The 14,214-nt window shown below is 34.4% G+C and overlaps 1 protein-coding gene across 1 annotated transcript; it reads right to left on the minus strand.

The window, feature by feature from the left end:
- Positions 1 to 501: 501 nt before the first annotated feature.
- Positions 502 to 4,449, minus strand: LOC112796794 (putative FBD-associated F-box protein At5g56440). The gene is made up of 4 exons (XM_025839405.3): positions 3,381 to 4,449; positions 1,758 to 1,901; positions 1,380 to 1,678; positions 502 to 979 (listed from the first exon to the last, which is right to left on the minus strand). Exons 1-3 carry the CDS (start codon positions 4,236 to 4,238, stop codon positions 1,397 to 1,399), a joined length of 1,284 nt encoding a protein of 427 aa, XP_025695190.1. The 5' UTR covers positions 4,239 to 4,449; the 3' UTR covers positions 502 to 979; positions 1,380 to 1,396.
- Positions 4,450 to 14,214: the final 9,765 nt, after the last annotated feature.

Here is a 14,214-nt window from a genome sequence, read left to right on the forward strand (position 1 = left end):
ATCTAAATAAGCTTCTCAAAAGAGATATGACAATCAATGAGCTAAATAGAAACATTGTTTTTTTGACAAAATATAATGATATCATTTAATACATATAACTAACTCCAACCTGAGGCGAATCCCAAGTTGTGGGATAAAATTATGCTGTTATTGTTGCTAAAGTGTGAAATCCAGGGTTCAAATAGCAAACTAGCTTTTACGGTCTTACCTTGCTGCAAATTGCAGTAACTTGATGTCTTTAACTTAATACGTATTTATTTGGCTAGACTGAACATTATAGTTATCCGTACTCATTAAAAGCAATTCAAGAGATCTAGACCAGAGATCTAGTTCTCCTGTTAAAAGGGTCATCTAATATGTCAATTTGGAAAGTTTTACATCTAGAATAAATCCTTTAAACGATATACTCTTAAAAGCATGCCTTGAGAACCACAAACCAGTTCACAAGACCGACCTACTTTTATGAATTTTCTCATCGCACGGAGTGCATTACAAAACTTATTTCATGTAAAATACCAAAATTCATTAATGTAAACAATGCTGATACTTTCCAATCAAGGAAGATTCAGTTTCATTCACCACCATTACAATAATAAATACCATAAATAAATAGATAACCTTATGAGTTTACATCCCAGGATCAATTTTTGTAGAGGCTAAGCCCTATGCAATTGTGGATTACACCAATTAGTTCTGAAAGGGTGGCTAATTTACACAATACAAATAAAAACCAGCAAGTTATATATCTTTCCCTAAACTACATCAGGGGAACTTCTCTTCAGCCAAGTGTTTTCTTGCCTACATATTGCTATTCACAACAACACAAGAAAGACTTCAGAATATTTCTTACAAACAAAAGCTCCTGAAAAACAATACAGTCCATACCAAAATTGACTCCCTAAAACTTCTGACACGAATTTGTTGTGTGACATCTCTACATGATAACTGTTTCTGCACTAGAAACTGCTACTAGCATTTCCTGCTTCGAAAAAAGCATTCATTAGGCCAGTTTCTTTTTATGCCAGGTAAAAGAGTACATTAAAATGAAGGCATTCTGAATTACCCGGAGGTAAACATAGATACAGGTAATGTATCTTCTACAAATATAAAGTGCTCTACAATATAAATTAAATGGCAAATTTAAACAATAAACATAATAAAAGAAATTGTTAAACACCAGAAAAAGGATTTTGTAAGTTGTTAACAAAAAGGTTGAGGAAGGGAAGAATAAAAAAACTCTCAGATTCTTTCAATTGTACAAAAAGCTTCTATTTGTACCAATTTTAGGTCAAATTCAAGGTACCAAATAGAGATCACAATAAACACTTTTAATATTTTTTATTATATGGGCATCAAAATGAAACTACGACAGAACATACCTTCTCTGACATCATGTTCAATGGAATGTAATTTGACAGCTTTGAAAGTTCAGTTGAAGCGCAGTTACAGAACTGCGAATTTGGAGTTTTGTCTGTGGATCTAACGAGCTTGCCATACTGATTTTCATTGTCTCCAATACTCTTGCATTTTGCATAACATACCTGAGAAAGCCCATCTCACAATCCAATCCTTGAAACTCCATAAGCCAGAATGCTTTGAGATGCGATAAGACGCATTCAGGAACAACCAGTGGAAGGTTCCAAGCTGGTTCTTGCCCATTTGCATGTTTTTGTGATTCCTGCAATAATAGCAGATGCAATCTGTAAAGATCAAGAGAATAACAGATGAAATAAAATTTGATGTTCAACTCGGCAAACCTTGTAGATGGTAAGAACTTCAAGCTTTTGGGAATGCTGAAGCAAGTATGTTAACAAATCCCAAGAATAATTTCCAAATGAAATTTCCAACTGAACTAAATTGTTGAACACTGGAATATCACTTGCACTAGAATCCTTTAGACACTGCATGAAGAAAGTAATATCATCATGAAATAATACATTTCAATGAGGAATAAATACAAAAGAAACAGATGAGTAACAATGGAAACCAACTGTTAGTGAAGGTAATTGACTAGTTTACAATTTTGTTAACAGGACAAATCATTAACTTCTACTTCAATTTCATTGTAACTATACGTCAAGATCTTAGCTTCTCTCACAAAAACAAATTATATTATATCAAATAACCAAATCTTGCGTTGGAATTCTCTCTCAAGAAACCACTTGATGGTTAAACTCAATAAAGCATAGAATATTTGTTTAACTTCCTAAACCTGATCAAAGCAGCAGCTATAGCAGCTCAGTGAAGGGATTAGCTCTTGGCATGTGCTTTAATATTGACAGAAGATGCCACAGTGGAAGGCGACATCCCAAAGATTGTTCAGGGAGCCAAATTTCGTGTTTTAGCCTCATCAGGACCAACCTTCACGAAATGAGCTGTGCACTGTGAGGGAACTTTAAGTCACTCTACACCCTAAACATCTAAACAAACTTATGAAGCCAAATTTTATAATTTTAACCTAACCAAAATCTATCTTTCATCAAATGAGCTGCACTAATAAAGGAATTTTACATCCTCCAAAGCCCACAAAGGAGCAAACTAATTTAAGGATTGGAATTCACTTTCATGTATCATCACATGCATCATCATCCCAGACCTTTCCATTAGATGCTTCGCATGCTTGATAAGATGTAGTCCCTCAAAGACTTATGAGACAGTTACCTGTGCACCTGTCCTCCCTTTTTTGTGATTCTTTTTCCCCTATTTTCTAGCTCATCAGTCAGTGCAAGTCATTTGGGTTTTAAGTTGTGGTCATCCTTTGGTGCCACAGCAGCTCTGCAATCTAAGATAATTCCATGGCATTTTTCAAGAGTGACCACCGCACACCACATTCTAGCATCAAATATGCCAGAATGCATGCCCGGCCACATTGAGCCATTAACTAACATTAACTATATCACGACAAACATGTAACCAGATTTGGCTATTATCTAATTTCTTACTTCCACAACATGCCCAATATAAAGAGTAAATTCAATAAAATGCCATGTTACAAATAGGCAAGAGTAACAGCTTTTGATTGCTGGCCAGCCATTGCCATAACCTTAACAGGGATGGCAGCCATAAACCACATTTTGCTATTCAAAACTTTGTAAATTGTGCAATAAATTCAAAACAAGATACTGAATTCAATGCAACATCATGCCATTTTCATCTAGAAAGTCATAACTTCAATTAACTTCATATCATTTCAGGTGATTTTTCAACAGTCACCCCAAAGCCCCACACATGACATAAAACTGAACTTCAACATTCTGAAATAATCAAAGTTCAAATAGCCTATCTAGACCACAAGAGTTACTGTTTTAACCTGAACAGACTTAATTTAACTTAAAGAAATCCAAGTTCAGAAACCAAAAACTGATAGAGAAGCATCATACCTCAACCGTTGAGGACAAAATAGAAAGGCATCGAACATTGGAGAGGGAATTGATGATCAAGAATATAGACTTGGTGCAGGTCTTGTACCAAGAGAACCCAATCCTAGCCTTCACCAAACGATTCAAATTCAAATCAAACATCCCCTGAGCACACACGGGTCCTCCACATGCATCACTGTAGGTTGATTCCAATACCAATTTTTCAAGAACAGGGCATCCAGCGAGAAGCTTCACCACGTAATCATGGCACCCAAACAAAACCCTATCCCCAACGTGCAGCACCTTCAGCGAAGGGAGAGACACAGAGAAGCCCGCCAGCGCGTTCAAGAACACGCCGTCGAGCTTCATTTCCACAACGGTTTCGAAATTGAAGAGCTTCCGCGGGAGAGCCACGTAGCGCGACAGTGACAGGCTGAGCTCGAGCTGCTCGACACCTCGCCGGGCAGCCTGGCTCAGCCACGTGGCTATGTCACGCTGAGAGCAGCTCCAGTGGGAGCACCGCAGGCGGAACCGGGTAATTGACCGGGCCTCGTGCAGCAGGAGCACGGCGTAGACGAACTCCGAGAACCCGCTGGTCTCGCGGGATTTTGATTCATTCCTTTCGGGCCGGTCGACGGTCCCCGCGATGCCGTCAGTGAAGTCAAGGATAGGGACAGAGGCCCAGAGCGGGCGCCAGCGTTTCGAAAGGGAGCCGGTGACGACGGACTGCTTGGTTGGAAGGAGGGAGAGGATTTGGATGAGGAGGGCGTCGGGGAGCTCACTGATTCTGTCAGTGGCTGTAGCATTTGCGGCGGTTTCAGCCACAGGGAAAAGATTATGGAGGCGCTTAGGTGGTGGGTCCGCAGAGAGCTCCGCCATTTGAAGGACGAGAAATGAAACAACTGTGTCTGCTTGGCCGGACACTACGTCCTTGCTTGCTGCTGGGTTCTTTGTATATATGTAGGGAGCGCGTTTGGTTTATTGTCATCTGTAAGGAGGGAGAGAGAGGCTAGGTGCTTTAACACCACACGACACGTGTCTTTGATATAAATTATAACCATCTTTTTAAACTTTAAATGAAAGCTCACCATGGATTATACTCAAATCAATTATTCAATGCTCATTCAACGATTCTAATATTAAAAAAGAACTACCAATTAAATATAATATAGAAATATATATCTGTTGTTTTAAAAAAGTTTAAATTTTAATTATTTTATTATGAAATATCTTATTATTGTGTTGCTAATTATTTAGTGATAAATATATGTAAAATAATATATATAAATATATACAAATATTTTTACTAACTTTTTTTATTTATGAAATATTGTTATACTATTTTACTAGAGATTCAATTTTTTTTTAATTATAAACCAATTAGTAAAGAAGTTAAAGCATAATAGAAATACAATTGGGCTATATATTCAGGTCTTTTTGCATTCAAGTCCAATTAAAATAGGCTTAACACAAAAAAAAAACCTACTCTCATTAAAGAGAGTGGTTACAGGCGCCTGAAAACTCCAAATGTTATCACTTCAATTCACGCTCTATTAGGAAAAATGGTTCGTTCTTCAAACTCAAAACTGCAACAAAGTAATTTCAAATTTCTCTCAAAATCTTTTAAATTTTCTGCGAAACTATTGCAAAATTTGGTGGTGTGTTTGAATTCATCAACAAAAAACACACAAAACAAGAATAAAGATTCTGTAAGGTATTGAGAAAACTATTGTTATTATGTTCAGTTAATTTCTCAAAAATCTCGCATTTATACTAATTCAATATTAGGTTTAGTGGATCGAGTTCATTCATTTAGTAGATCTAATTTCTCTGATTTCATTTTTCTTGTTTTTTTCCGTAACTAGGGAATCGAATGAAACCGTGTTGTTAGTTTATTGGTTCTGATAAATAATTCGGTTCATCTCTTAGTTTAATTGAGTTCATTTGAATGCAGAAGTGAATTGAATGTTTTTTTTCTTGCTGATTGAATATTTATAACGTTTTGTTCACATCTGAACGAATTCGATTCATTGGTGAATTCAGTGAGGTTCACTTGATGTTGCTATTAAGTATTGACCAAATTTGTTATTCTTTAATAAATTTAGCTTCATTTCTTAGTTTAATTTGTGTTCATTTGGTTTGGTTTCACTTGAATTTGCTGAACTTGTTCATGTGGGGTTGTTTAGTTAGTTTTTGTTCAAATCTGAACCAAATTCGGTTCATTTATGAATTGAGTGAGGTTTACTTGATGTTAATGTTAAATATTGACCAAATTTGTTATTCCTTAAGAAATTTAGGTTCATTTCTTAGTTTAATTTACATTCATTTTGTTTGGTTTCACTTGAATTTGCTGAACTTATTTATGTGAGGTTGTTTAGTTAGTTTTTGTTCAAATCTCAACTAAATTTAGGTCATATGTGAATTGAATGAGGTTCATTTGATGTTGCTGTTAAGTATTGACCAAATTTTCTATTCCCTATAGCAAAAATGAAAAAGATGACCATCTCAAAAAAAGAGAAGTCGCATTACAATGTAAGCATATATACATTAAATCAACTGTATATTTGCATTATAAACACATCATAACATTATCTTTCAACTCCTTGCAGAAAACTCATGATTTAAGATGCTTAACAACATCAATAGCTAGGATGTTCGCCGAATTGAGTGAACGAAAGAAAGCTACCGTTGAAAAAATGGGATTTGATGCACTAAGACATATCCCAAAATTGAATGTCTTGCACAAGCTCTTGAGGGAATTGATTATTTGCTTTGATCTCTATCATGGATTCTTGGACACTCGCTATGAAAAAAGTCTACAAAACCTCTGCCAAGATAGGAGATGTATTGGGCCTAAATTCAGGCGATATTGTACTTTCCATCTTTTACATTTGTATTTTCCTTTTTGATCTTTTTTTATATTAATTTGTTTATATTAAAATATTTCGGTTCATTCATTCAGTATTGACAAAAAATTTTATTCTTTAAATAATTTCGATTCATTCTTTAATTTATTTGAGGTTCATTTAGATACAGAAAATGAATTCCATGTGTTCTTGTTGATGTTTGAGACTTTTTTACTGCTTGTTCAAATCTGAACTGATTTATTTATATTAAAATATTGTAGGGGATCATTTTCTTGAAAAAGTTTCGTACAACGAACTAAATGAGCAGCAGAAGGAGATTGTTGACAACTTTAAAGGTGTTATCATGGCATCATTGACAAAATCTTTGATTGGTATGAGTGTTGAAGGGGAGGGAAACTTGCTGAAATTCAAGAGGACTTTCATCGTCTTCGTCGAGAAATGCTTCTTGATGCCGACAATAGTAAACACAGTCTCCCTAGTCCATAAGCCACCTGCCCTTCATGTGGAGACAGTCCGACAATGAAATTAGGCTTCTGATGTGCTGAGCTTCCTGATCAAGGGGATCAAAGCCCAAAGATCAAGACACAAACTTTCAGTTGATGGTAGCGTCTTTGTGTTAACGATAATATGTTTTCATGAAACGAAGCTCCCTAATCCAGAAGCAGATGATGCTCTTAGGCCACCATGGGTGGCGTACTGGACACAGAGGAGACTGAGCGACTGGATTGCCTTTGAAACAAATAATGAAATAGTAAATAAAAAAATTATTTTCCTTTAATTTCAGTTCTGATGCTTTTAAATTATTGTGCTAACTAAATAAGTTTTTGTTGTAGGGAATTGTGAAAAGAGCAGAATTGAGGGGGGCCACAGATAGAAAAAAAAGAAGGGGAAAAAATGAAGGAAAAGAAGAAGAAAAAAAAAGAAACTTGTCATCTTCCATTCGTCTTCGGAAGAAGAAACTTTTTTTAAATCCGAGTATACTTCTCACCATCACTTATCGGAGACTATCTATTTATATAAAGTTTTATATTGTTATTTTAACAACTTTTTTTGTATGTGTTGCAGAGAAGAAGAAGAAATGGAGAAAATACCGCCCAAGAAAAGAAAAAAACTACAAAGAGTGGTAAAAAACAAAGGAAAAAAGGGAAGATTGTTCAGAAGGATTTAGAAAGCGAAACTGAATCCAAAGATGAGTAAGATTCAAAAATAATTATTTTGTTATTATAAATATATATTCTGCTTTTATTGATTGAGTCTTTTTTACTGTTTGTTCAAAGCTGAAATAATTTTGGTTTATTTGTAAATTAATTGAGGTTCATTTGAGGGATGTGATTAGTATTGATAATTTCAGTTTATTTCTAAGTTTATTTGAGATTCATTTGGTTTAGTTTCACTTAGATTTGTTGAACTTGTTCATGTGTACTTATTAAGTTAGTTATAGCTCTGATATTTGGCACCTGTATACATTCAATGTGTTTTTATTGGTGATTGAGTCTTTTTGACTGCTTGTTCAAATCTGAAATAATTTTGGTTCATTTGTGAATTAATTGAGGTTCACTTGATGATGCGATTGATAATTTTGGTTCATTTCTAAGTTTATTTGAGGTTCATTTGGTTTAGGTTCACTTGGATTTTCTGAACTTATTCATGTGTGCTTGTTAAGTTAGTTATAGCTCTGGTATTTGTCAACTGTATACATTCGATGTGTTTTTATTAATGATTTAGTCTATTTGACTGCTTGTTCAAATTTAAAATAATTTCGATTCATTTGTAAATTAACTGAGCTTCACTTGGCTGCTTGTTTCTCTACTTATTTTCGAACATGGATTATATGTTCAAATCATTTAAAAATTTTGGTTTATTTATTTTATAATTAAGGTTCATCTTGATTTTAATTCAAAACTTTTTGTATGAATTGTCAGAAGTGAAGAAGTAGAGAACACGAGTAAAAAAAAAAAACAAAACAAAACAAAAAGAAGAAAGAATGAAGAGAAAAAATGACGATTCTGCAAAAATAAATGTTGCTCCAGATGACCGCGACTCGACGAATGCGTGATATGATTTATCGCATACGTAAGATTAAGTCTTTTATATAAAGTTCTTTTTCTTTCACTGCTAAGTTTTTCTAAAACCTCATGTAATTTCTTTGCTTTTACTGAATAATATTTACTTTTTTGCTTAGATTGCCGACGGTAATTTTGGGCAGAGAAAGTGAACATGACTTTTAAACACACACGAGCTTGGCGCAGTCTGTAAACGCGCCAAGCAATACCAAGTAATTTATCTAAACATTTATTTACTTGTTCTGCTTTTAATTAGGATATCTCGGTTGATGATTTCAATTTTGTATCTTTTCTAAGAAAAAATACCCCTGAATCCCCAGTTACATTTTTTAGAAGAAAAACATGGCATGAAAAATAGGAAAAACAGAGTTTACAATTTCAACTATGTAAGTTGAAATACTTATGTTGGTCTTTTAAATTTAGGTAATAATTTTTTTTAATTATTGACACGGAATTTTTGTTTAATTATCAGTAGCCGAACACCTGATCTTGAGGAACAAATCCTTGTGGTTCGAGAAGAAAGTCAGTCTCAACCTCTTGATATGTGAGTTTTTCAATTCACTTTCCTATTCTAATCGATGTGCAGATTTCACTTAGTGTAAATTTTCAATTTACTTTCCTATTCTAATCAATCAACATTAACTCCTTTTTTTTACCTTCATTAGAGTTCTTATGGCAATTGCTCTTCCAAGTTCACTTGTGAAAGAGATGAAACAACAAAAAACCTTTACCTCTGTCCCTTTAGAAACTTAAATAGAAGAAGCTTCTGTTAATGAGTAAGTTCTACTTAAAATTCTTTTTATGAGTTTTGATGGTATCTAATAATAATTTTTGTTCATTATTGAACACTTTTCTATTTATCCAGTTGCCCTCCGGAACCCAACAGCAAACCTGCGAACAAACTTTGGCAAGGCAATCAGAGCAAGAAGCTCCTCTTAATGTGTAAGTTTTACTTAAAATCCTTTTTATCAGTTTTGATGGTATATAATAATAATTTTGGTTCATTATTGAACACTTTTCTATTTAATCCAGCTACCCTCTGGAACCCCAACAGCAAGCCTGTGAAGAAACTTTGGCAAGGCAAACAGAGCAACAAGCTCCTTTGAATGTGTAAGTTTTACTTAAAATTTTTTTATTAGTTTTTATAGTATATAATAATAATAATTTCGGTTCATTATTGAACGCTTTTCTATTCAATCCAGCTGCTCTTCGAAACCTCAATAGCAGGCCTGCGAAGAAACTTCGGCAAGGCAATCTGAGCAAGAAGCTCCTTTGAATATGTAAATTTTACTTAAAAACATTTTTATTAGTCTTGATGTTATACCATAATGCTTTTTGATTCTTTCGAAAACTTTCCTCTGTCATCTTGCAGTTCTCCCCGTCCTCGGCATTGGAAAGATGATGCACATTCATTCAGCCTTGGCATAAATCCTCCAACCTCTCAACCAACAGTAAAAAAACTTGAAATCTTGGTAGAGGATATGATGGATGCTGGGGTGACAGTAGCATTGTAATATGCTGAGAAAACCAGTGCAGAGCCGAGTTTGAGCACCCTTGAAGGGTATAAGACTCCGATGAAAGAAAAAGAAATAACAGATGAGCTGAGGGAGAAATGTTCAATGGAGGATGTAAATAAAGGTTAACAAAGAAGGGGCAACCAATGAGTTTGAAACGATATTCATGTTGGACCACAAAGCACATTTAAAGGGGGGTAGATTCCACTTCTTGTCTCTAACAACCGGACAAGACGTAGAAAATATATTAAATTCTTTAGCTATTACATTGACATTAATGATTTTTCTAAAAATTTATATTCTCATATATCTAATAAATTTGTGTCCTAGAGATGGTCTTTGCAATGTGTATGATTCTGAACAACAAAAAATGTCGCAGATTTGATGAAGAAATATATTGTATCCCAACAGAGATTGTGGTAAGCCAAATTTTTTATTTCTTAACTAACTTTAGTTCATTTTCTGGTTTGATTGAGATTTATTTGAATCTAGAAATGAATTTAATGTCTTTTTGTTGATGATTGAGTCTTTTTCACTACTTGTTCATATCTGAACTAATTTCAGTTCATTTTTATTTTAATTGAGCTTCACTTGATACGGCTGATAGGTATTGACTAAATTTGTTATTCTTTAAGTAATTTGGTTAATTTATTAGTTTTTTTCGATTTATTTTTCAGAATTTCATGTTGGAAAAGCATAAGGGTGACTATATTGATCTAAAAACTAAGAAGGCCTACCACATCAGTCAATTTGAGGACTACCTGCCTTTTCTGGACAAGAAAAAACTAGCATCCATCCATTTGTAAGTTGTGATTTCTAAAACTTCTTTAATAATTCTGTCGTTTTCCTATCATTTGGACTGAAATATTATATCCTTTTCGCAAACTTCAGCTGTTTACACTAGTTTGCCATGGAGGCATTGGTGGTTGTGGATTGGTGATCTTCACAACAAGGTCTTCCATGTGCATGACCCCATTAAGAAAAAAGATATACATGAGGAAAGAATATATTTGAATAAATTTGTTGTAAGTTATTTACATAACACATTTTTGTTGTAAGTTATCACATTAATCACTCTTTGTGCCTGATTGAGCATTGTTTCTGGGTTTGGTTTCGTTCAATTATTTTTGTACCCTTTTCAGGGCTTAATAGTATCTTGATGAGGGTCTATGCTGGGGCAGAACCTTTGGTCGACAACGAAGAGGACGTTCAAGCACCATATATTACGATCAACGAACGGTCAACGAACATCGCACCAATCTTCCTATTATCTTTTCTTTGCTATGGTACTGTTATTTAATATGTTTTATTGTGCTTTTCTGTGTCTATCCTATTAATCATATTTTACTTTTTTGTTTCTTTCTTAGTTATGATTATGGAATATATGTAATGAAATGGATGGAAACAATTGATCCCACAAAGATAAAAAAGTGGAAATGCAAATGGAAAAACTGGAAACAAGTAAGTATCAGTAAACATAGTTGATCCTCTACTTCTAAATTAATAAATTTTGGTTCATTTTTTAGTTCATCTGGGTTCATATTAATTAATTTCTTTCAATTGAATTATAGGAAGAAGTAGATACTTTCAGACGGGAATATGGTCCAACCATTCTCTTGGACAAGGTAAATAAATTGAGAGACAAAGTCATTGGGGCATCTAAGGCCATAAGAATCCCAAAGCCATCCACTGCCCTCTTAAATCTGTTTTGTAAATTCTCATCCGGAGATATAGAAAGTAAATAGGTTAAATCTACAAAATTGTAATTAACAATAATTTGTAAGGAATTGTAAAGAGACAAACACTTCTTTGACTTGTTGTAAATGTTAATGTATATTTAAAATTCTTTTCTTAAATTCCCTTTTATTTATTTGTTGGAAATGTCTGGGCTGTATTGAGATCACATTAATTTGAATGAATCTAGGTTCACAGTAAATGGATTGAATGCATTTATCAAACCTCAAGTGTGCCAAAACACACAAATGAACTAAAATTTATACACGAAATGAACCTAAATGATTCATATAACACACCCAAATTGTTTGCCTCATTTTTAAAAATTAATCCTCATTTTCATCAAAGGAGAAACATTATATGACTAGAACATAAATGAACCTAAATTTAGTCATACATGAATAAAAATCTATTCTAATAAACACCTACAACTATTCACCACAACACAATTATAGAAACTAATTTGAAAAACCAAAATGAACTTAAAATATAACACAAATCAGAAGTTAACCCTCATTTTCATCAAAGGGAAAAGCATTATACGACTAGAACTTAAATGAACTAAAATTTAGTCATACTTAAATCGAAGTTTATATTAATAAAAAATAAAACTTATATCATCCTCTTCGGTATAATTCATATTATGTGCATGATAAAGGCTGGAGCTTAACTAAATTATTGATCCACCATCTAAAAGGTTCAACTGCAAAAGAAATAAATCATATATTAGCAAAAATGCACAAGCGCATCTTTTCCGAATCAAAAGCAAATCAATGTTACCTCACTTAAAGCTAGCTTTTTCTTTTTCTTTGTTGTATTTATGATCTTTTTTTCCATATTCGATCCTAGTCTGTTCTTGAGACCACCTCTTGTTTTTAGACGTGGGGGGCTTTGAAGGTCATTAACATCATATAACGTAGCATCTCCGTGAGATATCGAACATTTACCTTTACTTTTTGCTTGATATTCTTGCATCTCAGCCATGACATTATCAAAAGGCCGGTGCATAATTCTAGTAAGCTCCTCAAATTATGACACAAATTCACAAATATTGTTTGAGCAAAACACCAAATCGTCAAATCTCTTGCTTTTTGTCTCCAACAGAGGCTCGTCTTAGCTGCTCTTGATATGTGTGTGCCTCCTCTTTACTTTCTTACTCCAGCGATCTAATATATATTTTGGTGCCACTTTATCTACTCGCTCATAGCTTAAGGCACTCAGAGAATGACGATACAATATACCCTTTGGCTCAAACAATAAGCACTAGCATTTTACTTTGCGTGATGTTACGTCGGATGTAACAACAAACTTGTTGAATGTTGAGTTAGAAACCTGCTCTACAACTTTATATGCCATAAAACCTAAAGTGAAATGCGTTAATCTTGTGATGCAATTCACCTTTTTCTCTGAGTTGTGCTTGAACTTCCCTTGAGGAGCCAGTCCAAGTGTCGGCATAGGGTCCGGTATAGGATGTAAGGGATTTTTTTCTCTTGGGCCACTACGACTGACACAGTCATCAGACACAGGACCCAATAATCAGCATGATGTTGATCCTAGCTAGTGTCATCAGCCCCAGCTCCATAAACAGAATATGAAGACCTAGAATATAGATCCGTCTGATTGGCTATAGCCTTTGTGCAGGATAGCTTGCACATACTGCACCCCTATTTGCACACATGCATACTAGCCCCCGCCATTATTTTATTTCCCAAGACGTATGGATTAGGCTTCGTCGGCCGGGTCTTCAGGTCCTACTTATAGGGTTCTTAGGGGAGACATGATGCCATATATAGATGATAGAGCAATAGCTGATGCAGCCTCTGCTGATGTAGCCCCCGCTGATGCACCAACACTGGGCAGAGAACATAGGGAAGTTCATCCTCTTAGTCATGGTGCATGGTAGTATTTCTATGTATTTTGTTAGGTTATTTTAGAGGACTTAATAACTCATCGTATGTTATCTACCAGTACTTCTTGTTAAAATTTATTTTGTTATGTTATTGTATTTATTTGTAAGTGCCTTCTTGTTATGAAGCTTCAAGATAAACAACAGAATAAACATTGTAAAAATTTTAGCAAATCACAATAACTAACCAAGTAAACATTGTACAAATTTTAGCAAATGATAATAACTAACAAAATAAACACTTAAAGAAAGTAATAATGTCTAGTGCTGACGGTTACCAAAAGTGAAAGCATTTGGATCAAGCGCAGTGCAAGTCATTCGTGTGTGACCAACCTGACGACACAATCTATATCTCTTCTTAGTGGTCTCCTCCGCATCATCCATGTTGTTACATATCCGAGTAGATACAAGACGACCTCTCTTCACTCACATCATTCGAGGATTAAGCTGTATATAGGGCTCATCTTATGCTGGTCAGTTATCCTGATGACAATTGGTTTAAACTTCACTCTGTAAACTTTGAAAACCAATTGCATGTGATATATATTGTCACTCTCTAATATCTTATACTGCACGACTCTCCTGATGCTATACGTCTTTATTACCATAAGAACTTCCTTCTTATTCTCAAACTGTTGCTCAACTATGAACTCATTGATTGAATAAACATCGGGAGCTCCTTGACCAAAAGACCAATCATAGTTTATTACATCCAGATTCAACATGGTAAAGTTAAGTGGACGATCATTTGGCTCGGAAATAACAAGTTGA

Source organism: Arachis hypogaea, chromosome 4 (genome assembly GCF_003086295.3).
Source record: "Arachis hypogaea cultivar Tifrunner chromosome 4, arahy.Tifrunner.gnm2.J5K5, whole genome shotgun sequence".
NCBI lineage: Eukaryota > Viridiplantae > Streptophyta > Magnoliopsida > Fabales > Fabaceae > Arachis > Arachis hypogaea.